The sequence below is a fragment of the Grammomys surdaster genome, unplaced genomic scaffold (assembly GCF_004785775.1).
Source record: "Grammomys surdaster isolate TR1022 unplaced genomic scaffold, NIH_TR_1.0 150, whole genome shotgun sequence".
Lineage (NCBI taxonomy): Eukaryota > Metazoa > Chordata > Mammalia > Rodentia > Muridae > Grammomys > Grammomys surdaster.
Window position 1 is genome coordinate 200,296 of NW_021604608.1, and position 27,657 is coordinate 227,952.

The window sequence follows — 27,657 nt, forward strand, 5'->3', positions numbered from 1 at the left end:
TATCTATCTATCTATCTATCTATCTATCTATCTATCTATCTATCTATCAAAGCATAATTACGAAGTATAAGAAAGAAGTGTGCTTGTGGAGATCCATACTGCCAACTTCACAGGCTCTAGAACTACCTAGGAGATAAGCCTTGAAGCACACCAGTGAGATATTGTCTTGGTTTGATTTCTACTGCTGTGATAAAACACTATGATACCATGATGAAAAGAATTCATTGAAGGGTTTATTTGGTTTACAGTTCCAGAGAGATAAGGTTTGGTCATGGTGGTAAAACATGGCGGCAAGCAGCAGACATGGTGGCTAGAGCAAAGGCTGAGGGTTTCATTCCAAACCATAAGCAGGAAATTAGAAGCTCTACGGTGTGGAGGTGACTTTCATTCACATTGTATCAAGGCGTGTCTCTTCATATTCAATTGTTGATTGATGAAATGGCAGTGAGCTAAATGCTCAACAGATTCTGGTATTGTCATTAGTGTGACCCATTACTGGCCTACTGTTTTATAAATCTTAAAGGGAAGGTTACACTGTCCTCTATCCCTAGACTGTTTAAGAGTTGTATCAGATGTATCTTACTGCTGATTGGTTGTCATAAAGATCTGATGGCCAATAGCTGGGGCAGGAAGTGGAAAGTGGGACTTTCAGGCAGAGAAAAGGACTCTGGGAAGAAGAAAGAAAATGGTCTTTTCATCAGGAGACAAGAGACATGACTATGGGCCTAGAAGATACAAGTAGCCATGAGGTGGACCAGAGCTAGATGGCCGGGTAAACTAATGTGAGCTAATTGAAAGTCTGCCCAACTAAGGCTTAAGCTTTGAAGTAGTGAAAAGTCTCAGTGTCTTTATATTTGGCTGGTGAGTCACCCGGTTCCTGCAACAGCACTGGAAATGGTATGAGGCTTTTGAAACCTCAAAGCCGCCCCACTCCTTCCATGACATACATCCTGCAGAAAGGCCATAACAGTCAACCTAGTGCCCAACTTACAAGTGCCTTTACTCCGACCAACTTGGATGTCCCACAGCTGGACATTCAGACCTTACCATGTTTTTGGTTTTTGGACACAGGGCTTTTCAGTGTAAGAGTCCTGGCTGTGCACGAACTAGCTCTAAAGACCAGCCTCCTAAGTGCTGGGCATGCATCACCACCACCTGAACACAAGCAATGGAAACACATCTTTGCTCAGGAGGGATCTTCCAGAGCTCATGTTCCTTCCTTCCCAGAGTTGCCAGGATGTGAATTACCAGACAAAGGGTATGACAGCGTCTCTGTGGCCTTTGCTAGAGTCTGGAGAACCTTGACAATGGGCACCCAGCTATGTAGATGTGGCTACGTGAACCAGCGACTCTCCTGGAATTAATTTTTCTTCTGAAGTCTAAAATGATGATCTGGAGACTCTTGTCAAGAGCTATAGGAGGAAGCTTTGTAATGGGCTTCAAAGAAACACACTAAAAAAAAAAAAGAGCTTGTAGTCAGTCACTGCTGGGTCCCCTAATCTCCGAGGAAGCCTGAAATTCTATGCTGTGTTCACCATTGTATCCCATGCAGTCCCTAAGATGCTCTGGGGACCCTCAGAAGACACAATGAAAGGACCTCTAGATCTTCATGAGGAACCTTTTGGGGAATCCATTTTGGAAAGAGACCACACTTCCGAATGGACAGCATTACTATGTGCACAGAGTATGTGGGGATGTGGTCTCAGCAAAACTGAAAATAGATTCTGCAGATTCTACAAGCAAGGACACAGTTTAGAAGCAGACACTGCAGCCTTCTCACGGGTCTGGGGTGAACTGAACTGGAACTCAACCTTCCCTTTGTAATTGTCCAGTTGTCTATCAGATGTCTCAGGGGTTAGAAATGTCAGCAAGCACAGTCAAGCCTGCCATGAGCACAGGTGGAGCTCAATGATAAAGAAGCCATAGGCACCTTCATCTGTGACCCACCTGGAATGAATCTGATGACATCTGATACGTTTAGCATTTTTCCTGCCTCCATCCCAAATTTTCCTATGAGTATTTGACTTTGTAAAGAATCCTTAATCTACAGAAAAATATCTAAACAGAAGTAGCTTGTAAGTCTTCATCAACCTGTGGATGCTTGTTTGTTTGAAGCCAGATATCAGGTTTTTGTCTTTGTTGTTGTTGTATCCATAATTTTTTTTTATAATCTCATTAAGGGAGTAAATGTTTAGGCTAGTTTAAATTAAACTGATGGAGAATATATGCCACCCAAGTGTTCCAAACAGCCAGTTATTTGGGTTGTGAAAGTCTTAACATTGAACTAATCTACCTGTATCTATTATTAATTGACCAAAAAGCAAAATAAATACAATTTTTTCCCTTGCTAGTGTAATTTGTTATTGCTTATTTCCTTCCCTGTTGAGAGGTACTCTCACTTGGAGATCCCTCCCTCCTTCCCTCTCTCCCTGCCTGGGTTGTATCCAGAGCCTAGCAAGGCCTCTATCTCTAGACCATTTCCCCAGTCCTGAAGAAGAATGCTTTAAAACTACATGTGTGAGCAAATAGTCTTCTTGGGTGGAACACTTTCTTGGGTCCTGACAGGCCCCAGGCCATTCATTTTAAGAATACTTTTAGACATATCTGCATTAATGTCAATGAAGGCACATGATACTAGAACCTGATTAGGGGAAAATACTTAGAAACACAGAGCATAAAGAAATCTGATTTAAATCTGTGTTTAAAGAGGCAGATCAATGCATGGTACCTGCTCTCAGGTCTTCCTCCTTGTACCAGGGACAGTAAAAGTCCATGGCTGATAGTTTGGTACTCCATCTCCCAAAGGTCGTGTTTCTGATCCTTACTTCCCCTTGAGCCTGCTTATGTACTTAGTACTAGTCTCATTGAAAGCACTGGAAGGCCACCCAGGTTCCTGGGTGACACATTCATTGCCACTGCACCTGAATGCCATTCTGGTGCCATCTTTGGACACATTGTTCTTCTTTGCCTCAATATCCCACAGGAAGGCTTTTCTAAATATATTAAGATGTCTTTAAAGCAGGGTTAGTCCCTCCAATCTGCCAATAGGCTCCCCACTGTGGAGTACCTATCACCTACTCTTGTCCCTAATTCAGACTACCCATCTAAATACCAAGGGTGCTGACCTTAAATCAAACCCTGCTTTAAATCAAGTCCCTGGAGTTTGAAGTTAGCAGTACTGCTGACAGGAGACAATGGTGTCTCTGCTTCTCATTCGTGAGTGGGTGAGTGAACGAAGATAGTGAAGGAGCCATAGGTATTGTACAGCTCGGGATGACTCTCATGACAGCTGCTTTTAAAAAGGAGCCCACCATATGTAAACAATGTGACTTCAGAGGCTCCAGTGCGAGCTCAAGAGGCTGTAGGTTCCATAATGCCACACTCAGCACCACCCTCCTCCTCAGACTTCTACTGTGTGACAGAATGGAGTGAAGACTCACGCCATGAGGAAGATGCCTCCAGTGTTGGACACGCAGCCTCTTCTGGTTGGGGTGGCATGCTTGTCATAGCCATAAACACCACACAGCAAGCCCAGGAAAAAGAATGTCACAATGAGGGTCAGCAGGAAGCAGACAATTAAGCCACCCAGCCACCTGCAGCAAAAAAAGAAAAGTAGTGTTATCATACAACTTTTGGTTGTGAGTCTAGTCTTTAATGCCAGGGCCATCTCTCCAGTGCCGTTATTACATCAACTGGGCAATGGCTAGATTGGCTGAACATGAGCTCAGGCTGGTATAGTCTTGCTCACCTAACATCAAGGGCAAGCCTTCATGACAAGAGCCCTTTCCACTCTTGCTTCTTAACCAAACCAGCCAATATACTTTCCTTTGGCTTTGTAGTGCCCTCTCTATGGAAACAGTGAACATGCACAAGCATCACATGGGGCTCATAGCAGACCCAAGCTTCCTCAGGGATCTGATCAAAACACATTCAAACCCTGTCAAATTTCTCCGTGTTGGAAGCTGTGGCAATGGTTCAGGTAGATGACAGAGAAAGCACAGCAAACTCCTCTCAATCTCAAATCTCTTTTGGAGTCACAGGAATATTCTGGGGCCATCATGTTCCTTGCTGAGCCAGAAATACTCTGAGTGGCAGATGCATGAGACATTTAGAATTTTATGAGCATCCTAAATCAAATGTCTGCAGAATGCAGAACTTAATTTTGTAATGGTCCTGGGAGACGTTTTCAGATAATGGAGCCTCAATTAGGTCTTACTGGCATTCCAGGGATCCGTACCAACTTTCCCCGAAGCCGAGGAGCACTCCAGGCTAAGAATGCTTCTCAACATAAAAGACACTAAAAAAACAGCAGTATCTGTTCATCTTGGGGCCTCCTGACAGAAGTGGACACTAAAGCTTTTCATTCAATTAAAAGCAATTTTGGTAATTACACTAATAGCTACCAGCAGTCTTTCTGTGGGAGGTTCATTCCAGATATCAGGAAAGCCAAATCAAATAAACTATGGAGCTTGGCTTCAGAGGGCTTTCAGGGTTAATGAATCAAATGACTAGTTGAAATAGTTTTGTTTTTTTTTTTAAAAAAAAAAAAAGAAAAAACAAACAAAAGCTTTATGGTCTCTAAGCAAGGCTGGAGGGAGGAAGAGAGAGTAGCCGGAAGGGGTAGACAGATAAATGTGCTATGCTGCCTTGTTTGTGAAACAAAAATGGCTTTGCAAGTTCTCTCAGGGAGGTTGTCTTATGTCTTACCCAATGTCTGCTGGGGTGTCCTAGGCCCACAAAAGAAATGTGACATGAGCCCCTGGAGGCTTATCCATTGCAGTGACCTAAGGCACAGCCAGATGAGTCCCTTCCCTTTTCTGAGCCCCAGAGTCCTTATCGACAAAACAGTCATGCACAGAGCATAACTCAGCAGATGTCGGGGAGCACTGCTGGAAATATCATGCATAAAGTGCTTAGTGAACACGTTGAACTCCTTCCCTTAAGGTGACAATCTTATCTTCTGTCTTGTGTACTCATGCAAAAAGGAAGCCAGGTGAGAGAGACTGCGCCCTTAAGAGAAGAAAGTACACCTTCCTCCTCACGCAACCCCTAAGTCCTTCCCTCTCTATGCTCTTTCTGGACTGTCCGTCATCACAGCCCAGGTCCAACCACACAACCTGCGTCACTTAAGCCCTGGGTACAGCAGCTCCCACAAGCCCCCCAGCCCAGATACGAACCTAGTGGCCTCACATCACAGCTAAGAAAACTAGATTCCTTTGGAAAATACCAGCCTCTGCACGTTTGTTTCACAAATCAATGAGGATATTTTTTAAAATACACTTCTTGATGATGTTTACCTTCCAGATCCCAACACGCCTTTGGCTTACTAACTATAGCAAAGATTCAAGAAGCAATTAACATCAAAACCCTCAACTCTTAGCTATGTGGCTCAAGGATTTCCACTCTCTCAATTTTTGCTTTTAAACAGGGAGTGTTTCGTGAATACATGTGTCACCGTTACCCGGGAACCATTTCTATATTGTTCCCATTTTAATCTGTGAGCTGCCTTAGTTGGCATTTAGGATGTGTGTGTGCAGGGTACGTGACTTGGGCATGTGTATGCTTTTAGAGGGCAGAAGTCGATATCAGACGTCTTCCTCCATCACTCCTCACCTTAAATTTTTGAGTCAGGATGTCTTACTGAAGTCATCAATTGACTGGTCCTGGACTGGTCAGCCATCAAGCTCTAGGGCTCCATCAACACCCCTCCCCTGCAGCCCAAGTACTAGAGTTACTCGGCCCCTCTTCCCTGACTTTATTATTTACTACGGGTTCTGGGGATCCAAACTCAGGTCCTCACACTTGTCCTGCAAGCCATTCACCGAAGTTCCATCTCCCCAGCGCCCTCGACTTTCAAAAAGGAACAGTTAGGGTTGCTCACACCAGCCCCACTTGGCTTCATCAGGTTATCCTGCGATTATGTCATGGTTTCATACCCGTACAAAGCAAGCTTCATGGCCCTCATTTGCCAGCTCCAGGGGGCCACTCACCAGTATGAGTCATATTCTTCCAGTTTGGGCATCTCCTGGTGGAAGTATCTGTTGCTGTTATTAAGGTAATGGGAGACCTGAAACAGCACCTCCTCAATAGGAATACTTTGACTCATGTTCTTAACGTCGGAGCTAATGGAATCCAAGGTCTTTTTGACATCTGCAAACAAAGGGACCATGGTTACTCACTTCCAAACACAGAAGGACAGAGACCTTGTTTGGGGCAAGGAAAAGTCACTTAAGGTTACTTCATGTGAGTTGTTTTGTTTTGTCTTGTTTTTTCAAGACAGGGTTTCTCTGTATAGCCCAGGCTGTCCTGGAACTCACTCTGTAGACCAGGCTGGCCTCGAACTCAGAAATCCTCCTGCCTCTGCCTCTCAAGTGCTGGGATTAAAGGCGTGCGCCACCACTGCCTGGCTTCATGTGAGTTTCTAACAAAGTAAGATTCTACAGCAACCACCAAGACCATCTACAAGCAACGGCCAAACCAAACAGTGAATCTAAGCACGGGCTTAATGAGATGGTACTAAAGTCAAGCCAGTCTCTTGAAAAAAAAAAAAAAAAGGTTGGGGGTCAGGTGACTAAAATGCAAGAATGCCTACCAAGTGCCAACCATGTCTGTCAATATTATTCAGCTCCTTCACCAGTGCAGTGCCTGCCTTAGTTCCCTCTTAAGTGTGACCCAGAGGCTCATCTGGGTTAAATTGCTGACCTATCATTCTTTTTAGGAAAGTTGATTTTTTTTGTTTGTTTTGGTTTTTTTGTTTTTGTTTTTGTTTTTCGAGACAGAGTTTCTCTGTACAGCCCTGGCTGTCCTGAATTAAAGGCTTGCGTCACCACTGCCTGGTTGATGTTTGTTTTAAAGAAGTCCTATCATATGATTTCTGGAACAGGAGGAATAAAAAACCCACTATTTAAGAAATGGCCTTCAGTGGCAGTCGTGGTGGGTGTGTGTCTGCAGTAATTCCAGCACTTGGAAGGCAGAAGCAGGTGGATTACAGCCAATCTGAGGACAACCTGGTCGACATAGAGAATACCCTTTATCAAAGACACAGGGGTGTGCGGAGGAGGGGAGTAGAGAGAAGGAAGGAGAGGGAGGGAAACAAGGAACAAGAGAGAAGGGAAGTGGAGGGGAAATGGACTAAAAATAGGAAGAAATGGCATTCATGGGCATAAGCCTCTCACATTACTTCCTAAAAAAGTGGCCTCAGTTGTTTATTTAACAATTGCTTGCCAGCTGGGGTATGGTGGTGTAACCCTTTAATCTCAGCACTTGGGAGGCAGAAGCAGACAGATCTTTGTGAGTTAGAGGCTAGCCTGGTTTACAAAGTGAGTTCTAGGACAGCTGACAGGACTGGTACACAGAGAAACCCTATCTCAAAATAAAACTAACCAATTAAATAAATAAATAGCAGCAATAATAATAATAATAAAGTTGCTTAACTCATCCAATTAAAGACTTATTACAGAAGTCCACCTGTGTTTCCTACATGTTAAGAACAACACAATTCTTGTGCTCAGGTTCCACTCAGATACATAATGGCCCCCCAGAGCAGAGATTTAAATCCAAGGACACACCAGTTTTCTAGAATGTGCTGCTCTGTCCCAACAGATCTTGGGTCACAGCCACCTGTTCACACTGTGTCACCTGGACCAGGACTCCCACAGAGGTTAGGTTCTGACCCAGAAGTATCACGAACAAACACAATAGTTAAAAGTCTCTCAGCCCTGACTGGCAGAGAAACAGAAACTGCCAAGGTAACAGCAAAGGTAAACAGGGTCAAAGCTCTCCAAACTTCTCGGCACTCTGCTGGACTCTGGGTAAGTGGTAGAGGTCTGAGGCTTGGTTCAAAATGTGATTGTATATTAAAATGGTGGGAACCTTTTCAAATGTGTTTTCCACAGGGATTTGAAATCTAGAAACAGAGAGCAGTTGAGTACACCATGCTCAGAGACCTCTTTGGCACCTCACTGACTCCTCACATGGCACTTATACAAAAATTTCTTACCTGCAGGGTCTCCACAGGCCACTTCAATGGAAGTGACATGAAGACCCAGTCTGCTTTAAGCAGATCCTTAAGGGCTTGTCTTGCCCTTGACTTCACAGGAGATAAGACACAGCCTTGTCAGCATTGGTGACTCATAGGTGGCTGAAGCTCTTTCTATTCAAATGTATTCTTCAGGCCTCATGCCTTTTTGAGGAAGGCTCCTACTGCCATCTCCCTGCTGCTGTGCCTACCTTGCACATACTTGGCTGTGTTACCAGAGTGTGATCTGTGTGTATGACTGGCTGAAGGATAGTCAGTGGTCATGCCTAATGCTTTCTCACAGTCCCAACATGTGGGTGAGCCTGACACAAAGCAGGCACTTGAAAAAAAAAAGTATTCAGACTAGGACTGAAGGCTCAAAGTGTGGGAACTAAGGTCATAAAAATAAACTAACATCTGGACTGAGAGATGGGCACTTGTCTGGCCCTGGGAAGATGCTGAATCGTGGTTAAGCAATGACACCAGAAACGCTGTGCTTTAGCTCATACAGGCAGCACAGTTGCAATAGAGGACTGCTTGGATAGGCAGAAGAGATCCAGGGAGGAGAAACAAGAAACCAAACACAAAGACTAGTAAGCAGGCATCCAGCATGCAGTAAGTGGCCTTCAAATGTTACCCAAGGTGAGCATGAACTTGCCTTTAGTATCTTTTTTATAAAGTTTTATTTATTTTATGTGTATAGGTGTTCTGCCTGCATGTGTGTCTGCATCACATGCATGTAATGCCCAAAAGAACCCGGAAGGGGGAATCAGATGCCCTGGAATTGGAATTAGAGATGGTTGTGAGCTGCCATGTGGGTGCTGAGAACTAAACCCTGATCCTCTGGAAGAACAGTCAGAGCTCTCTCTTAACTGCTGAACCATCTCTCCAGGTCCTAACATGGAATACAGTGTTTTTAAAATCATGTGGTAAGTGGATAAAATAAGTACTGGGAAGATGATCTTCAAAGGGAGGCTGTAAACTTACTCATCTTCCAGCAAATAGTCCCAAGAACACAACCTGCTTGGTATAAAGAGCTTCCTATATTGTAACAGTCTGTACACTCACTCTCCACCGCCGTAACCTGAACGTAGCACAGTTTAGTAGTTCCTAAAATCCCCTCAGCAGAGACTTGAGTCTCTAAACTTCAAAGCAGCCTTGAAGCCTAAAGGACCATCACATCAGGACCATGGACAAAAAGAAAACACTTCCACAAAGACAAATTCTTCTGTACAGTCACCTCAGAAATACAATAATCTGGGGCAGAGTTCCTCTCCCCAGGAAGATAATTATAACAGGACCTTCCAAATTGCAGCTGTTGTAAACCTCAGAAAAGCCCAGTTTAGGGAGTGACCACCCAGTGGCACCTTTACCATATAGCAACAAACATTAAATATGAAGTTTGGTGTTTTTTTTTCTCTTATCTACATCACCACTGACTACAGATGGTATAATCAAAATGTCTGATATTCCATATCTGGTACTCCATATCAATATCTGATATTCCACAGGGTATAGTGACATACCTTTTTTTTTTTAACTAGAAAAGAACAGTAACATTTATAACAAGCCCTTCCTTTATACCCACCAATCATAACATTAACAAAAAGAGAAGCAGAATGACCTTGAAGTATGACTCTTACCTTTGATGACATCCACAGTTTGGTTTTGTATCCTATCAGGTATTTCATCAATCGACGTATACCCCTAAAAATATTTCAAAATGAATTGAAGATCAGTTGGCTTATATTCCATTTTATATCAAGTAGAGAAGCAAAATTAAGACATAATGTTTATCTTAAGATTGAAATTACCTTAATATGACCATCAGGGGTCTAAACACAAATGGCCTTTAGAAAAAAGCACTGCTTTTTTGTGTTGGGCATTGAACCTAGGGTCTTGCACTCACTAGGCAAGTGTTCTGTCACTAAACTGTATGCCTAGGCTGAGACCACGTTCTTTTAACTGGATAAATCAGAGATCATCTTAAAGACTTTTCACCCTAGAAGAAAGTCCTTTGGACTATATGCAGAAAGCTCAAAAACAGATAAAGCCATTTTTTCACCAAGGAAATAAGAACCACAGGCCATTGGGACATTAAAGATTTTGAGCAAAGACATTCAAGAGGGAAACATACAATTTTTTTTTAAGTAGAAGAGAAAGTAGTGTATGAAGGCTAAAACCACAAAGTCACAGATAAAGGAGAGGGAGAGAGAAGTGAGTGCCAGGCTGAGGGCATAGTGTATGAAAAAGCATAACATTTAGGAAGGAAATAAAACCAAGTCAGTAGAGCAGCTCCTGGGCAGAGCAGGGCAGCATTCTGCATCAAGAATAAGATTCGGTCAGTATTTCCTGGACCTACAACCAAGCCCAAGAAATCAGAGGCCAAGGCCATTATGGAATCTCACTGTTTCCTATGTTCCTATGTACTAGACTGCCCTTGATATAGAGGAAGCTACCTTAGTTGTTCCAAGGAGCATACCCTTTTGACGAGGCTCTCCAGATCAGTTCTGTCGACATCATTAATGGTGTTGAGTTCCTTATCCACTGATGGGAGCTGGAAATTTATGAAACAATAAGAAAAGGTGATTAACCTTCACACATGTGTGCGTGCACACACACACACACACACACAAGCACACAGTGTCATCTTATATCCAGGTCCCAGGATGTTAACTTTGCAGGGCTTAACTTTATTTTCTATTGAAAACAGAATAAGGTTTGGGGAAATCACATTCTGTTCAGAGTGACATGTGTGCGAAGTGATTTTTAAAGTCTGCAGTCTTGCTGCAGTCAGCTACAGCTGTACAGATAAAGCATGTGTGGCTACTAGCACATGTGCTAGTGCTGAACATATTTAGTGAAGTTATAAGCAAACTTAATAAAATCGCTTTTAGAAGTAAAACAGGGGCCTAGACTATAGTCTAAATGAAGTGAAATATGTGCCAGGCTGGGTGGAATCCTCTATATTAAACAAAGCAAATAAGTAAACAAATAATACTAAAATTAAATAATACAGTCAGTAGTTTCATTGGTTAGAAGTCTGGAACCAGTTTTCCAAGTCCAGAATTGCAGGTGGATTCCAAGTAGAATAGCTCTTGGCACCTGGGATCCATGCCCTGGGGCTCTCAACTTGACACACACCAAGGACACAGCACCACTCTTGAAATAGGTCCTTGGTGAATGTGGAGAACTTGTCTCATCATGAGAGAAGACCACACATAAACCTAACGGAAGGCCACTCCCCTGAACAAACTGCATATTCAAAAATGCCAGTGTCACAACACAAGAAGATTGAGAAACAAACCCCATATTAAAGAGGAGAGAAAGAAACAATACTATTGTAACACAAGATCCGGAGTTCCAAAGAAAGAAATGTCAGAAGCCATCTAGGATACATTAAAAGCTAGCAGGTGACCTTCCTGGAGGTGGCCCACCATTTTTACATGATCTGTGATGGATGAGTTCAATGACAAGGTTCCAAAGAGACTTCATCTCAGGATTGCTTCTTGCAGCTGATATGCCTTTCCTGTCATTATTACATGAATATAATTCCCTGGATGCCTGGGATACAATAATTCTGGCTGCCTGGACAGAGAAGGGGGCAATAGCAATACATGTTTAACTTAATTCCCCACTGATAGGCAACAGTTGTTAATTGTTCAAGCCAGTGAGTTTTAACCACAGAATAAGCAAGAAAGTTTTTAGAGTTTTGTTTGTTTGTTTTTCCAGAAGTTATCAGCAAGCATTCAGTATAGTTAAAGCTAGAAGGCCAGAGACCATCAGTCTTTAAAGCTGCTTCTGAAACCATCAGTCCTTAAAGTGACCTCTATGTCCAACTCTGTGTCTCACTTCAGCCTGTTTCAAGCCAGGCAGGCTCCTAGCAGAGAAGATTAGTGTCCTCCTTAGGTTTAACTGTCAACTTGACACAAGCATCAGTCACCTGAGAAGGAAATCTCAACTGAGGGGTTGTCAAGGTCCGATTGACCTGAAGCATGCCTGTAGGGTATTATTTTGATTAGTAACCTATATGGGAGGACCCAGCCCACTGCAGGGGGCACCATTCCCTGTAAGAGAGCTAGGTAAGTACAAGCCTTTCAGCAAGCCAGCAAGTAATGTTTCTTGATGGTTTCTGCATCAAATTCCTGCTTGAGTTCCTGCCCTTATTTTTTCCTTGAGAGCAGACTATGATCTGGAAGTATAAACTAAAGAAACCTTTTTCTCCCCTAAGTTGCTTTTGGTAAGAGTGTTTTATTTTATTACAATAGCAGAAAGGGAAGCAGATATTTATGAAAAGTATCCAAAGGCATGGAAGGAGTGCCATGTATTTACAACTTTCCCACATATGCAAAAATCATATTAAAAAGCAGTAATTCCAGGTACGGTAATGTATGCCTGCCTTCCCAGCATTAGGAAGCTGAAGGCAGAGGGTAAAAGTCTGAGGTCTACCTAGATTGCTTAAAAAGTTCCAGGCAGGTGTGGGGCTATTATGAGATCCTGTCAGAAAAAGGCAAACAGCAACAACAAGGCATAAAACATTATCCTGTCAAAAGGTCTAGTCCAAACAGCTAAAATAGAACTGACCTTTAAAAGTACATTTGATGACTCCAAAAATAATTCAGCAGATATGCAATAATAGTATATGTGAAGTCTTTTTAAAAAAGTCTCATAAAAAATATTTTAAAAGAGAAAAAAAGTATTTTAAAATACTATTTTATATTGATCTAATATATCAATTAATTAATAATTAATATCACAAATAGGAAATTGTATACATCTCAAATGAGATAAATTGTAGACAGTAATGGACTTCCTATTCTAGCATATATAGTCATTATGCCTGGTTTGGGGGTGTTTTTAGCATTTTATTTTACTTAGGCTTATTGTATGTCCATATGGAGGTATGTACACATGTGAGTGCAGTGCATGTGGGGAACAGAAGAGGGCGCTGGAGCCCCTGAATCTGGAGTTATGGGCAGCCGTGAGCTACCCAAGTGTTGGGAACTGAACGCAAGTCCTCTGTAAGAGCAGCAAGTGCTTCTACCTGCTGAGCCTTCTCCCACATCCCAGTGTGCCGAGTTTTAAAACTATTTAAACGTGAGCATGCATCCTGCTATTTATCAATCTGAATTTACCTTGATAAACCATCAAATGGCACAGAACTTCTCAAAAGCCCCCTCTCCTTCATATTGTTTACTTCTGTTGCGTCCATTCCAGCAAAGTGATTAGAGGTCCTGAGAAGCCTCCCAGAGCACCGGATGTTACTCCTTTCCAGCCCAAGCCACTGTGCACTCAACAGGTGTACCCAGTCTTAGCCCTGCTTGGCTCCCTCTAGTTCTCCTGGCTGTGGTGCGCTTACACCCGCTCACCTGACTCGACTCGTGATTGCTCCCCAGATTGCTTAGCCCTGGTCTGAGGCTATCACAGATCTTGCTGGCTGGATCTGAAGCACAGTCGCTGCTATTGAGTGAATTCTCGATGCTGTTTCTAACAGAGGTCAGATTGGTACTCAGCTGGGTGCTTGCATCCTGGAAACTTTTCAGGCTGCTGCTCATGCTCTGCAGGGCGTTCTTGGTCTGTTTGATGGCTGTAAGAACACAGCCAGAATCAGAACTGGCCAGAAGAGTACCTCCAAAAAAAAAGGTCTTAAGGATAGGATACTGGTTGGAAACAAATGCTATCGTTCCTAGAAGAGGAAAGCAGCTGGCACAGTAGCTCCAGGGTAAAGGTCTTGGCTATACAGGTCTGACAAATAAGTTCCATCCCTGGGACTCTCCCAAAGGAAAAGGGAGGGAACCAGTCCCATGAGGTTGACTTCTGATTGCTACATGTGATGAGTGGTATACATTCATGCATGTTCACATACACAATATTAATAACTAGTGTTATCAGGAAGAGGAGAAGAAACTGGAGAAGTACATTCACCCCAGGAAATGACATTGGGGTGAAACGAGCAGAGGCAAGCAAAGGAGAATGGGAAGGAGAGAAGAGAGGAAAGAGGAAGGTATGGAGGAAGAGATGGAGAGAGGAAAGGAGGGAAGAAAGGAGGCTGACCAGTCTTTGAGGTTCACATTTCTGGGTTTCTAGCCTGCACAGGAAATGGTTGGGGATGGACAGAATTGATATCTGAAGATTTCAAAAGGCTGCCCCCTTTTAATTAGTTAATTAACCCATTTTTATTTTTTGATTCAAGGTTCTACATGACTCTTTACATAGCCCAGGCTGGCCTCCTCAAAGTCATGGTGTCCTTGACGTTCTAATGCCAAGGTTATAGATGTGCTACCACACCCAACACATCAATAGATGTTTTGCTGAAAATCCAGATAGTAAGCAACCTATAAGCTTTGTGGGTCTAATCTTCTCAAAACCCACCAAACTTTGCCACTTCACCACAAAACCAGCCATCAACCATACATAAGCACATGCACATAACTGTCTTTTGATAAAACTTTATTCACACAAGCAAGTGGCCAACCCCTATCAAATTGGGTCACTATTACCTCAAATAACTTTGTTTTTCCGGTATAGGTTTAGCACAAGCTTTTAAAAAACAACATTCATCCCAGGACAGCTCATGTCTTTGCCAGGCCTGTTTGCATGGCCAGATTATATTTCTCATTCCTACCCACCACTGGAGAACACGCAAGTCACAGTGAGTGACCCCGGGAAGCCAGGAATCCTGGATGGGCTATTCTTGGTCACTTTTGCCACCATGCTTACCTGATGCCATGGCCCTAATCTCTTCGAGAACAGGAGTTACTTTGGATTTTAGTTGGTCCCTTATTCTGCCTCCCAGCACAGAATCGATACCTAGATTCAAAGCAAAGGAGTTCATGAGGACAAGTTGGCTTCACCTTCAGCTCTCAGGAGCTCTCCTCACACCCCAGGAATCTACACCTGGAAAGCATCTCTCTGCCTGTCCTCAAGTCCGGGCCTGTACTTCAGACCATTACTGTGGGCTCTGATGTGAGGCGTCATCAGCTGCCTAGGAATCCCCAAACCCTCATTCCCCAGGGGAAAGTTATTCTCCATGGACCCTCAGACTTTGTGTGAAGAACACAGCATTTGCCATCTTGAATTGTGTTATTGTAACCACTGTCACCAGCTCTCCATCTACACTGGGTTTTCTCTACTGCCGTACCACTGGCATTTGGGAGCAGATATTGCTTTGTTGGAGGTAAACTGTCCTGTGCACTGCAGGATGGTGAGAAGCATCCTCTGTCTTGGTCAACAGATATCAGTACCACTGGCCCTCACTCCAGCAAATGCTGACAAATGTCATCTTGTGTTCATAACCATTTAACCAAGCTACATGTGAACTTGAATGAGACATAGTCCAGCAAAGAATGGGGGGCAGGCTATTTCTAAAGCACATCTAATGGGGCACTTAGCAGGGCTATACATCCTCTTCTACATGAAAAATAACTAAAGGAAAGGAAAGGCTTTGCAATAAACAACATAAAATTGTATTTGTTTGTTTGTTTATTATTATTTGTCATGGTTTTAATATACTTAGCCCAGGGAATGGCACTATTTGGAGGTGTGGCCTTGTTGGAGTAGGTGTGTCACTGTGGATGTGGGCTTTAAGACCCTCATCCTAGCTGCCTGGAAGTCAGTCTTTCACTAACAGCCTTCAGATGACCACACAAAATTCTCTGCTCTCAGCACAGCCTGCACTGTGCCTGCCTGGATGCTGTCATGCTCCCACCTTGATGGTAAAGGACTGAACCTCTGAACCTGCAAGCCCGCTCTAATTAAATGTTGTCCTTATAAGAGTTGCCTTGGTCATGGTGTCTCTTCACAGCAGTAAAACCCTAACTAAGACACTAGGAGGAGGAGGAGGAGGAGGAGGAGGAGGAGGAGGAGGAGGAGGAGGAGAAGAGACCATGCTTCTTTGTGTAGCCCTGGCTGTCCTGGAACTCACTCTGTAGTCCAGGATGGCCTCAAACTCACAAAAATATGTCTGCCTTTGCCTTCCAGTGCTGGGATTAAAGGTTGGCACCACCACTACCTGGCCCTGCAAGGTATAATTTTAAAACAGAAACCCAAGTCCCTCTACTTGTGAAACTTAATGGTGAGTGGCTGTTGTAGATTGCCCTAGTTCTGTTTGTATTTTGATGCTAATTCTGCTTCCTCAAGAGGGGCTGCCCTTACAAGGAGTGAATCACATCTTCAGGTGACTTCATGTGAACCCTCTCCTCATTTTAACTGGTTAAATAAAGGATAGAGCCTGTGATTGGGCAGTGGAAGAGAAAGGTGGGGCTGGAGGTTTTAGAGAGGGAGAGAGAGGACGGAGGAGAGAAAGGAAGAGAGAGGAAGAAGGGGAAGATGAACCAGAAACATGTGGCCTGAAGGAGCCACAAGTAACAAGGAATTTCATAGCTGGGGAATAAAATATTGTAGAGTAGAGTGAATCTGACCAATCTAGGCATGCAGCTTATAAATATTATAACTGAGTTGTGTGTTCTTTGCATAGGCTTATTGAGGTTGGAGATTTACTGCAACAAGTGGTTTTTCTTTTAAAACAAAGAAGTGGTTTTAATTTATATGGATGAGTGTTTTGCCTGTATGTGTGTTTGTGTACCAGGTGTATGCTTGCTGTCCTTGAGGAAAGCAGAAGGCATTGGATGTCCTAGAAACGAAGTTATGGATGGTTGTGAGCCTCCATGTGGTTACGGAGAAAAGAACCTAGGTTCTCTATAAGAGCAACAAGTTCGACTCACCATTAAGCCATTTTTCTGGTCCCTAAATGTTGGATTTTAACCATCCAATGACAAGTGGCAAACACCCAGTAGTTCTATGGCTTGTCCTGTCTTCCTCCTACCTTCAGTTGCTTCCTCCTTTGGTCTATGCTTTATAAGAGGTAGGTAGCTAAGGCATCTTCTGAGCCCTAACAATTAAAATGCAAACCATCTTTCAATGCTACTCACCATCCAGGTCTGAGAATGCCTTGTTCTTGGTGTTGGTGTACTGCTCCAATATATAGTCAATTTGCTGGAAAAGAAAGCTACATGGTATCTGCCCTCTGAGATGCAAAGTGATTCTACAAAGACAACATTTAAGATTTAAGATGATAAGAAAAAAATTAACTCTGTCAGAGCACTTTGAAAAAGAAATAGCTAGGAGGTGGTGAATGTTCCTCTTATCTGGTACTCTGATGGACACACTCCCACACCTTACTGCCTATCACAAACTTCTCTATTTCGCTTGCTTATTATAAACTTACTAGCTGTGGTCATGTCTTATGTTTCAAGATTCTGTGGACCAGCTAGGTGGGCCATGGTGAGGACTGTACGGATGAGCAGAGGTGGGTCTGTCTCTCTCCGTATGTTCTTGCATCTTCCTACTGGCCAGCTTGGGTATCTTCACAAGATATCCTCAGGATCACCATCAACGATACTCTACGCCAGGCTCCTAGAAGCTGGAGTTTCGAACTATCCCAAGGTCATGTCCACTGTGTCATCCTGGTCATAAACAGGTCACAGAGACAGCCCAGACTCAAGAAACAATGAAGAAAAAGGCTTGCCGAAGTTTTGAAGCATGAGTCCATGATATTGACTATTCCTGACTGTCCTTCTAGAGGAGTATTTATCTTCTTATCTACAGTGGCTCAGATGACCTGCTTCCTACCCTCTCTGTGAGGCTGGGTTAACATTCTTCTAGAGTTGTCAACCTTCTCAGTGAATGCTGCAGAGTTTAAATTTTCATTTCCCTGATTACCAGAGGTGAAACATCTTGTTCTGTTCGGAGACAGCTACATTCTTGTCAGTTGCCTCTTCAATTATCTATAAAATTTCTATTTGTTAGATGTCTGCATATATGTTCAACCAGGTATGTTTCCCCAAAATCTTAGCAATTTACTCTCTTTATAAAAGAATGAGAGACAGCCTAGTTTTCAGGTGCTACTGTTGTTACTTTTGGCATTTGGGGAGGGGAAAGGAGTTTTCTGTGGACTCTTCAGGATGTTACACGAAAAACATGAGCTTTTGTTTACATGAGAAAAAAGTAATTCTGCCTATGCTAGACTGCAACGCCATGCAGGGTTCTCTATCCTCCTCCTCCGCCCTAATGCTGCCATTTTTTACTTCCAGCTCCTTGACACACTTGATGCACAGCATTTTGAGGACAGAGTCAACTCAGAAGGCCACATCTTGTTCAGGGATCCACAGGTTTGGGGGGGATGGGAGGGGACACTCCCCAATTCGAATACCCACAAGTGTCACACGCTAAGTCACTTCCTGCTCGGAACCTTTCCAAGTCTTCTTCTGTACACTGTCTTCCAAAATGACGTGTGTGTGTGTGTGTGTGTGTGTGTGTGTGTGTGTGTGTGTGTGAGAGAGAGAGAGAGAGAGAGAGAGAGAGAGAGAGAGAGAGAGAGAGAGAAGAAAGTTCTTCCTAAGCAGACTGACACACCTACACAGATAATAATAAGCAGGTGTGTACAAAGCTAGTGAATTCTATCTTAAAAGTAACTATGTAAGTGATAAGAGATTAACTACACCCACCAAACGAAAGGCAAGAGCATCCAACAATGTTAACAACAACAACAACAACAACCAATGAGAACCCAAAACAACCCACAATGAGACTCTTAAAATTGTTAGGTACTTTTATATGTGCAGTGATTTTTGTTATGACTAAATAAAACAAAATAAGACACCTATATTTTAAGGCTATAGAAACCATATTTTCATGCTTCTGAGAACTCTCTGGTTGTGTTTCTTCATCTACACCATTAAAAAAGCAATGACTTTCCATGTGGGTTCACTGAATTCTTAAAAGGTTTGGCTGAGCTTCTAAATGCACACACAGGTACTCAGAGCAGCTTACGCCAAACGCCGTGAAATGTGCAGGCTGTAGGTTTTTACCTTTGGGGTTTCAGTCAGGAGTGTTTGCAAGTCTCTGAAATTGCTCTCTGCCAGTTTCTGGGTCCTTCTGGTGCGAGTCCTTGTCTGCTGGTTGGCCACAAAGCCATACATGATGCCAAGGCTGCAAGAAAAGAGAAGTGTTGGCCAAGATCCAGAGTCCTCAGCAGCACAGGAGCCACAGAACGGCCCCGTCGGCCACCTTCCACTGCAGCCCACCCACTAACCGCCATCAGCACACCATCAAAATGAAGACACAAAACAGGATTGAGGCCTCTCTGAAGACAGATCTCTTCATAAATGAACAGTGTCCAGAACAAATACTGGAAGGACAGTGACAAAGGCACAGGCAGTGTCAGGTGTGTGTGTATGTCTGTGTGTCTGTCTGTGTGTGTTTTGTAGGTATACCCTCCTCTTACACCCACACAAACATTCTCATGCACCTGAGCTACCCCAAAAAAAGAGGGAAATAGCAAAATGAGAAGAGGGACTTGGGATGTCTAGTCGTTTTTCATTTGATTGTTAGTTTCTGTATTGTCCAGATTGAAAAGAAACAAGGTATTTCAGCATTAAAGCACTGTGGGAAGGCTTAGCCTCATTTCCTGTTGCTGGGATAAAATACACTCAGTGATTTCCTCCCACAAGGTTATGTCAAGATGACAATTGCAGGTGAACACACACAGGGAGGAATGATTACGACATTCATTTATATAAAGTACAAAATCCACCCAAATGTTGGTGCTAGAAATATCCTGGTTTTCCTGGTGAGGGTTGTGTTTTCCTCAGGGAAATTCTTGAATATGTACTTATGAAAAAAAAACTTTTCTCTACATAAAATACACATCATAAGGGATTCCAAAATCCTTCACATGGCCACCTTACAGGAAAGACTATCCTATGCGAAATGAAAAGCTTCTTCCTCATTATCTCAAAGGACTGAATTCAAATGTACTAAAAGCTCTTATGCTTATTAGCTACTATCGATCTCTTGATTTAAATTATACAAATTGGTTCATTTGTTGAGGCAGAGCCTCTGAATGTTAGAATTTTATAGGGTGTAGGAGTAAATTCCCAACCAGGCATGGTGGTGTACACCATTATCCTGACACTTGGAAGAGAAAGGTGAGAAGACCTCAGATCTCTAGGCTAACCTGAGGAGCACAGAGACCTTGTCTCAAAATTAAAACAACACCCCCCCCCCACAAAAAAAAAAAAAAAAACCTGACAGGAGAGCTAAAACCCAAACCACTTTTCAGTTTGACCACTAGAGGGAAGCAATGAATTAATAAATAACACAACACATTTTACCCACAGACCCAAAAGATCAAAACTGTTATTTTGTAACTGTCCAGTGTACAACGTGCATATATTTTTAAGAACAATTTAGAAAGTACTGGAGAAACCTTGAGAAAACAATATGCAGCCTATTAGGTTACCAAGCAATTTATTGTGTTTTATGCACACATACACACATACCAGTAGGATAATAGGTATCACAACTTTTTGCTTTGAAAAATCCTATGTCACCAAAAACAAAACGAAACAAGAAAAAAAACCCAAACAAACAAACAAATGAACAACAACAACAAATATACGAGTCCCAGGACAGATATTCACTCTGTTTAAGAGTACTGCTATATGGGGCTGGAGAGATGCCTCAGCAGGAAGAAAGTATTCTTAACTGCTCTTCCAGAGAACCCATGTTTAGTTCCTAGCACCTGTGGGGCTGCTCACAACTGTAATTCCAGCTCTGGGGCATCCAATGCCTCTGGCTTCCAAGGGCATCTACATTCCTGTGCTCATACGCACGCACAGACACATACACACATGGACACATAATCAAACATACACATACAGGACAAAAAAGTCACACATAGCCACATACAGACAGACACAGACACACAAAATTATTTTAAACAAATAAAAAGTACTGTTGCATCTGGAGGAGTACTTAGTTCTTTTGTGGTTTCTCTTTCTTCCTGTGGCACTAATGAATGCACAGTTCCACTAGGGCTCCCAAAGTGACCCTAACATGCCTACGTGGCACATGTCACAGAATAGTACTTTACTCGGCCTAGTGAGCTACAGTGGAATTGGAAGAGAGGGAACATGTGACTTGGGTCTGATTCCTCGTCCCCACCTCGTCTCCCACCACCACCCCTCATGCCCCAGCCCACTAACTCTTTGAAGACCTTTTTCCTATCTGAGCCTCAGCCACCATCTCAAAGGGGATTAGGGGACGTCCACAAATTCCCTGGGACGTGTTTATTCTTAAGCTTGAGTTCCATCTTAGTGCAACCTCAGAAAATGAAGACAAAATGTCCTGTACCCTTTGAACTGCCGTATGATCCCCTACTCTGTCGTAAACTTATATTTGCATAGGAAGCACTCACTGTGGCTCAGTTATAATCATTACTGACAAGCATGACACCCTAATCCTAAGCTAGGTTAGTGACTCAAGGATTTTAGAGTTATGTGCAGGACATACATGCATACACAAACACACACAACCAAGAACGGAAACACGGTAATGTACAAGGGTCTTTATTTAACTAAGCCAGGTTCAAATAGGTTGTAACAGCCCCTGAATAGAGCTGGTATCTGCCCTGGGGAATCTTACTTTCTCTCCCTGCATTCTACAAACTATCTTAGTCATTCTACTGAGCAGCAGAACCATTTGGTCACAGAACAAGTCAAAGTGGACCAGGAAGTTCACCACTTCCTATTGACCTTTTTCCATCCATCCCCATGAAAGGAGCTCTTCCACAGGGATCTGTGATGTTGTGTGTCGCAATGCCTGCTGAGGTTTATTCTTAGTTATACCTAAGTTCAATGTCCCTAAAAGGAGGTAGTAATTACCTCCCTGTCAACTTTGTCTTGTGTAGTCTGTCCCCATACAGGAGCACTAGAAGGTTTGTTCTAAACTTGATCTGCTTACAATGACTGTGTGCTCAGAGTGGAAGTCAGAAACTGCCCTTGTCCTTTATTCTCCATGACTTTACTCACAAGCCCATCACTCAGATCAACGGATTGCCATACAACCTTTCAGAAAATATTCTTTCTAAACTTTCTGTCAAGAACAAAGTTCTAGAAAGCCTGGCTAGAGAGGATCAAAATCATGCTATCAATAACTTTAACAAAAATCTGTGCTGAACAGAGCTCTGCAAATGAACTCAAGGACTTTCCAAGCAAGTTTTCAGTGTAAATGTTTATGTTTAGGTTACAAATGACAGGTCCAGGGGCTGGAGAGATGGCTCAGCGGTTAGCAAGGATGCTTTTCCAGAGGACCCAGGTTCAAATCCCAGCACCCACTTGGTCACTCTGTAACTCTAGTTCCTGAGGATCTGGCTTTGGCAGGCATCATGCATCCACAAAATGAACAGACATACATGAATATAAAACACCCAAAGGTGACAACAACAACAACAATAATAATAACTTTTAAAATGACAAGTCCAAAAGCCCTCGTGGTCAGACAGAAAGCACGAGGGGAAACAGAATGGTCTGAGACCTGAAAGATGTCAGATGGCTGGCAGAACATTTTCTCTGTAGTTCTCCAAAGTAACACCAAAAAGGAACTTCCCAGCATCTACAAACACCTGCACACTGAGTTCTTACATAAAACTTCTCAATGTGTAAATACTAGCAACTGGTAAAAACTTTACTGACCAACGCTAGTTTCCAATTATGATCTCTAATTTAAACCTTCCATTTAAACAAAATAGAGAATGAATGACTCTATTTGCCGTCAATTTGGACACTCTCTGTCATTCATTGTATTTTAAAGCAAACATTAGAGCCATATAAATTAATTTTTCTTCATTTTAACAGTTGCCAGTCAATGATTAGGGAACGAAGACACTGAGAAAAAATGACCCAAGGCAAACAAGCCACAAAACATCAATGGATTCCCCCATCCACAGAACCAGACCTAACTCTTCTTAAACTACCAAATATGTGCTTTGGTGTAGTATAGTAAAATGTCTTCAGATTTTGAGAAGACAGGAACTTTTATTTGTAGGATAAATGGCATTATGAATTGTCTATACACTGTGGAAAATCATCTCCTCACATACTTATATAAAGACTTAAGAGCTTTTATAGACTAAATCTTTAGAAAATTAAGCAATTTTTTCCCTATCTACAGCCTTAATGAAATTGGCCAGTGAAAAGCCAAATAAACGCTTTTAGCGAGCGGTAACCGATCTCTTCCTTCTTCGAAGTTACTTATTTAAATTTTAAACGATCAGATCTCTTGTTCCCATTAACAGAGACTCAAGATGTTCTGGCAGGATACATTTTGACCTGTTGTCTGAGAGTCTCTACCCTCTAAGCTGGGGAGTGATAAGCATATCCTATACTTAGATAAATTTAGAAGCTTTAGTTTGCCGGGGGAATCATTACCAAAGCTGACTTACAATGATAGCCAGAAATTTTCCGAAATTCAAGGTATGGATGGGGTTAGGCTTTTCTATTGTTTCTAGATTCATCTTTACTTTTCCTTATGTGCATGCTTGTATGTCTGTGTCCGGGTGTGTGCAAATGAGCCCAGGGCGCACAGAGGCCAGGAAAGGCTGTTGGACCCCTGGGGCTGGAGTTACAGGTGGCTTCAAAGTAACTCACCCAGTGTGAGTGCTTCAAACCGAACTTGTGTCCTCTGCAAGACCAGCAAGCACTTGAAAGCACTAAGCTATCTTTCCAGCCTTCTTTTCTCTTACAAAGCCTTTGGGACACTCTGACAAATGTAGTTGATGACAAGTGTGAAGGAAATACAAGTAGTTGTTTTTTTTTTCTGAGGAAGATACATCTGCTGACTCAGCCAAAGAAGCAGGAATGCAATCCTCTGCAGATGGACAGACTGCAGAAACACGTGGCCCAGTCCCAAGGGTCTCACATTCTATGGCTGCCTTTAGGGAAGACTCAAGAGAAAGCTCGGCCTCGTGGGCTTCCCCACACACCAGGGAAGTCTTCCTCCTCATGTATAGCCTTGTCAAGAACAAAACAATAAGAGACTGAAAAAAAGAATCTGTGAGATGGAAAGGTATAAACATAACAAGCAAAGTGGTCACGATTAAGAGTCAAACCAACTGTACTGAATTGTATTTCAAATGAATGAATGGAGTTGAGTCACGTGGGCACGTTCAAGGTTAGTGGAAGGATTTAGTTTAATCATAGCAAACACATTTATCAGTAATATGCAATATCTGCTGAAGCAGAAGCTAGAAGAGCTGCTAAGAAATGGAGGACTGTCAGCAGGGCCTCCGTCTGCCTCCCCTCCAACATGGCCGCCATCCACATCCCCTCCAACATGGCCGCCGTCCGCCTCCTCTCTAACACGACTCTGTCTGCCCCTCTTCTTTCACTCAGTTCTTTGATTTTGGTGACATGATTTCTTTCCATTTTCCTTCACTTTTTCATTTTCGTACATTCAGAGCCATTTCCTCTTCTAGTTCCTAATATCAGCTGTCCTAATTACTTGCAAACAACATTTAGCAATTTCTCAATCATGATGAAAACTGATAGGGGTTTCAAACAGAAGAGACCAAAACAGCTATAGTAAATTGAGATGTTTAAGGCAAAAAAGCTTGTCAGAATTTAAAGAAGAAGAAGAGGAAGAAGAAGAGGAAGAGGAAGAAGAAACCTATCTACTATTCTCATTTAGTCCTATAATATTTTACACATAAGTTTAATTTACAACATGAAATCAAATTAATTCTAAATTTGTCACACACTCCAACAGTAGATCAACTCTGACTTAATTATATTGAAACCTAAAATTATGAATTGAAAACAAAAAAACATAAGTAAATGTGTAAGAAACTAGAAAACAAACAGATTTTTAAAAAATAATTTTCCAAACTAATATATACTTAAAAAGCCTATCAAGATTTGTGTGATGGGTCTGCATTCAGGAATAAGATAGGTGAGCTATGTGTAAATAATGTAAATGCAAGCTACGTTTATATCTTACTTTGTAGCTTTGGTGTTGATGTATTTTGGTATTTTAAGCACAGAAAATACTTCATCAGTTCAGAATAAGGTCACTCAAAATTTATAGAAACGCAAACAAAAGTCTAACTTAAAAGAAGACTCCAATATAGAAAACATGTTTCTTTAAAAAAAAATAGAAATCCTATTATACACATGCAGATATTTGTTGAGGTTGATATAAATAAATCTGTATTATAAATAATCTTCATGGTATTTTGTCATGTATTCTCATAAGGCAAAAATGATTAAGTTTGCAGGGGGGGGGGACTAGGAAGATGACTCCAGTTAAGCACACTGGCTACTCTTCCAGAGGATCCATTTTCAAATCCCTTGCAACCTCAGTGTCAAGGGATCCAATACCTCTGCTGGCCTTTGTGGGTATTAGTCATGAACCACACATGGTACACAGACATACATGCAGGCAAAGTATTCACATAGACAAGACTATTTTATTAAAGAAATAACTAGCCTGCTAAGTAGAGAATTATCCTAAGAGAGGCAGTGTGTTCAAATGTGACTTCCTGATCTGAGCCTAGTCCTTAATGTCTAGAGTGTGTAGATGAAAAATACACAAGCCAAGTCTGTGGGTGAAGGAGACATGTGTCTCCAGCTTCTTGGAAACACTAGAGAACCCCTGTGGAGTCTGAGGGGTCTTTAGGCTTACATTTAGTAACTTACATTCCTTTGCTAACTACCCCTCCCCCTTCCCGGGATGCCCTGGTGGGTCTATGCATTCCTGAGAAGGCTTCAAAGGGAAGTAGGGAGAGACAGACACTTCAGGAATTCCCAGTGAAAGAATAGATTTGAGTTGTTTGCAAGAGACAGATAGACAGACAGAACAGAAGAAGTCAGAGATGGAGAAGAGATGTCCACACTGGGTTCAAATGGGTAAGGAATAACCAAAAGTACAGGAAGTTGTGAGGGCATATGTACCTGGGTCTTGTTTGTGTACATATTAATGCTTACATTTCTACTATTTTCAGGGAAGTCCTGTCTTTGGTCCAGCTCTCACTTCTCTGGGACAAGAGGTAATTAATTGGCTTTTGTTGGTGATGGAGGGTCTTTGTTGCTCATGTTTAAATTAATTCAGTATGTAACCCAGGTCTGTGCTAGTAACTCAGGAGCCAAGCAGCTGAGTGTCTTCCAGATTCCCAGTAACCTTTGATTCCTTTTCCAGGGGGAGTCACTGGCTTCTGTCAATCATTTCACATAATTATTTTTTTTCTAATATGAAAAGGTGTTTGGCCAAGTGTGGTGGCACATGCCTTTGATCCCAGCATTCCGGAGGCACAGGCAGGTGGAATTCTGTGAGTTTGAGGCCAGCCTCATCTACATAGTGAGTTCCAGGATAGCCAGGCTAGGTAGAAAAACACTGTTTCAAAAGCAAAAAATGAACAGTGTTTGTGCTCCCTTCCTTGTTTTATCAGATCTGCACATTCCTTTTCTTTGTCGTCTTTCTTAGAGAAGGATCTAGATCTGTGGAATCTTTAGTAGGTATATCTGTAAGCCGTGCTGTCTTAGTCAAGTATTTAATAATGACCCCAGAGGAAGCATTTCCTCTGGATTTGGACCCAGAACTTCAACTGTAGGACTTAACTGCTTTGTGTTTAAAGTCCCAACTAGTATGGTTAGACTTAAAATATCCTACAGTTGATGAGCAAATGTGGTGTTTTTAGAAAGCAAAGTAGAATGCTCACTGCAAGTCCTGTGACTATAGCTATCAGGTTCAGAAAGTGGCACTTCACTTCTTTTAGTGTAGGAAGTACTCACTGAGGACAGGCAAGATGGCTCAGCGGGTAAAAGCACTTACTGACAAGCTTGATGATCTGAGTTCAATCCCCAGGACAGGCATAATGAAATTAGAGAAGAGACCCTCAGGAGTTGCCCTCTGACCACTCTGGGTATGCACTCTGCCCCCTACCCCACCCTCAGGAGCACACACATTCACTACACACACAATAAATTAAAATGTAATTTTAAAAGATCTAAAAATGTACAAGCATTGAAGAATTGTGAAACAATAAGGGGGCCAGTGGGGGTCCATTGGGGGCATTCTTTAGCTGAGGAATAAATGCAGATCCAACAAAACAGCCCCATCTTAAAGGCATGCATGCTTCTAATCTGCATCAGCTGGACACTTCTATCAAAAGCGGGAATTACAGATGAACGTCCTGGATTATGAAGGAATTCTAGACTTCACAAGAGGGGACAAATGGTGAATTCGAGGAAAGCAGGTTTCAAAATGACAAGGAAGTGCTTTATGTTCAACAATCTTTACAAACTCACAGGGTTCGGGACTTGTCAACATTCCATTGGCAGCAACTAGCAAACAGAGGCTCTCCTTCCTGCTTCTGCACTGGGAGCCTCCACAGTGATGTCAGAGGAAGGAGGTAAATGCTTTCAGTCTTTAGGTTTGCCTGGGGATGGGGACCTGGCTCAGTGGGAGCCAAACAAGCGGGAAGACTTGAACTCAAATCCTAGGACCCCATGTAAAAAGCTAGACATTTGTGGCAAGCATCTATAACCTCAGCACACCTATGGGAGGTGGGAGGAAAAGACAGGAGAATCCCTGGAAGCTTGTAGCCAGCTAACCTAGAGTTCTCTCAGGGAAAACACAACAAAGAGGTCTTGTCTTAAGCAAAGAGGAAAATGAGGACCTACATCCAAGGTTGTTCTGTGACCTCATACAGGCCATGGCCTATACCTAGCTGAATTCACACATTTCTATGTTCCCACAACACACACACACACACACACACACACACACACACACACACACACACA

At 42.5% G+C, this 27,657-nt stretch overlaps 1 protein-coding gene across 2 annotated transcripts in view; it reads right to left on the bottom strand.

The window, feature by feature from the left end:
• Positions 1-27,657, bottom strand: part of Prom1 (prominin 1) — a 97,990-nt gene that overhangs the window by 24,973 nt on the left and 45,360 nt on the right. For both annotated transcript variants that reach the window (XM_028765187.1, XM_028765188.1), the window contains exons 5-12: positions 18,886-19,006; positions 16,948-17,011; positions 14,738-14,827; positions 13,387-13,604; positions 10,500-10,574; positions 9,661-9,724; positions 5,991-6,150; positions 3,441-3,593 (exon numbers count right to left, since the gene is read on the bottom strand). In XM_028765187.1, the coding sequence (XP_028621020.1) occupies positions 3,441-3,593; positions 5,991-6,150; positions 9,661-9,724; positions 10,500-10,574; positions 13,387-13,604; positions 14,738-14,827; positions 16,948-17,011; positions 18,886-19,006 (945 nt within the window). The remainder of the gene's footprint in view (positions 1-3,440; positions 3,594-5,990; positions 6,151-9,660; positions 9,725-10,499; positions 10,575-13,386; positions 13,605-14,737; positions 14,828-16,947; positions 17,012-18,885; positions 19,007-27,657) is intronic.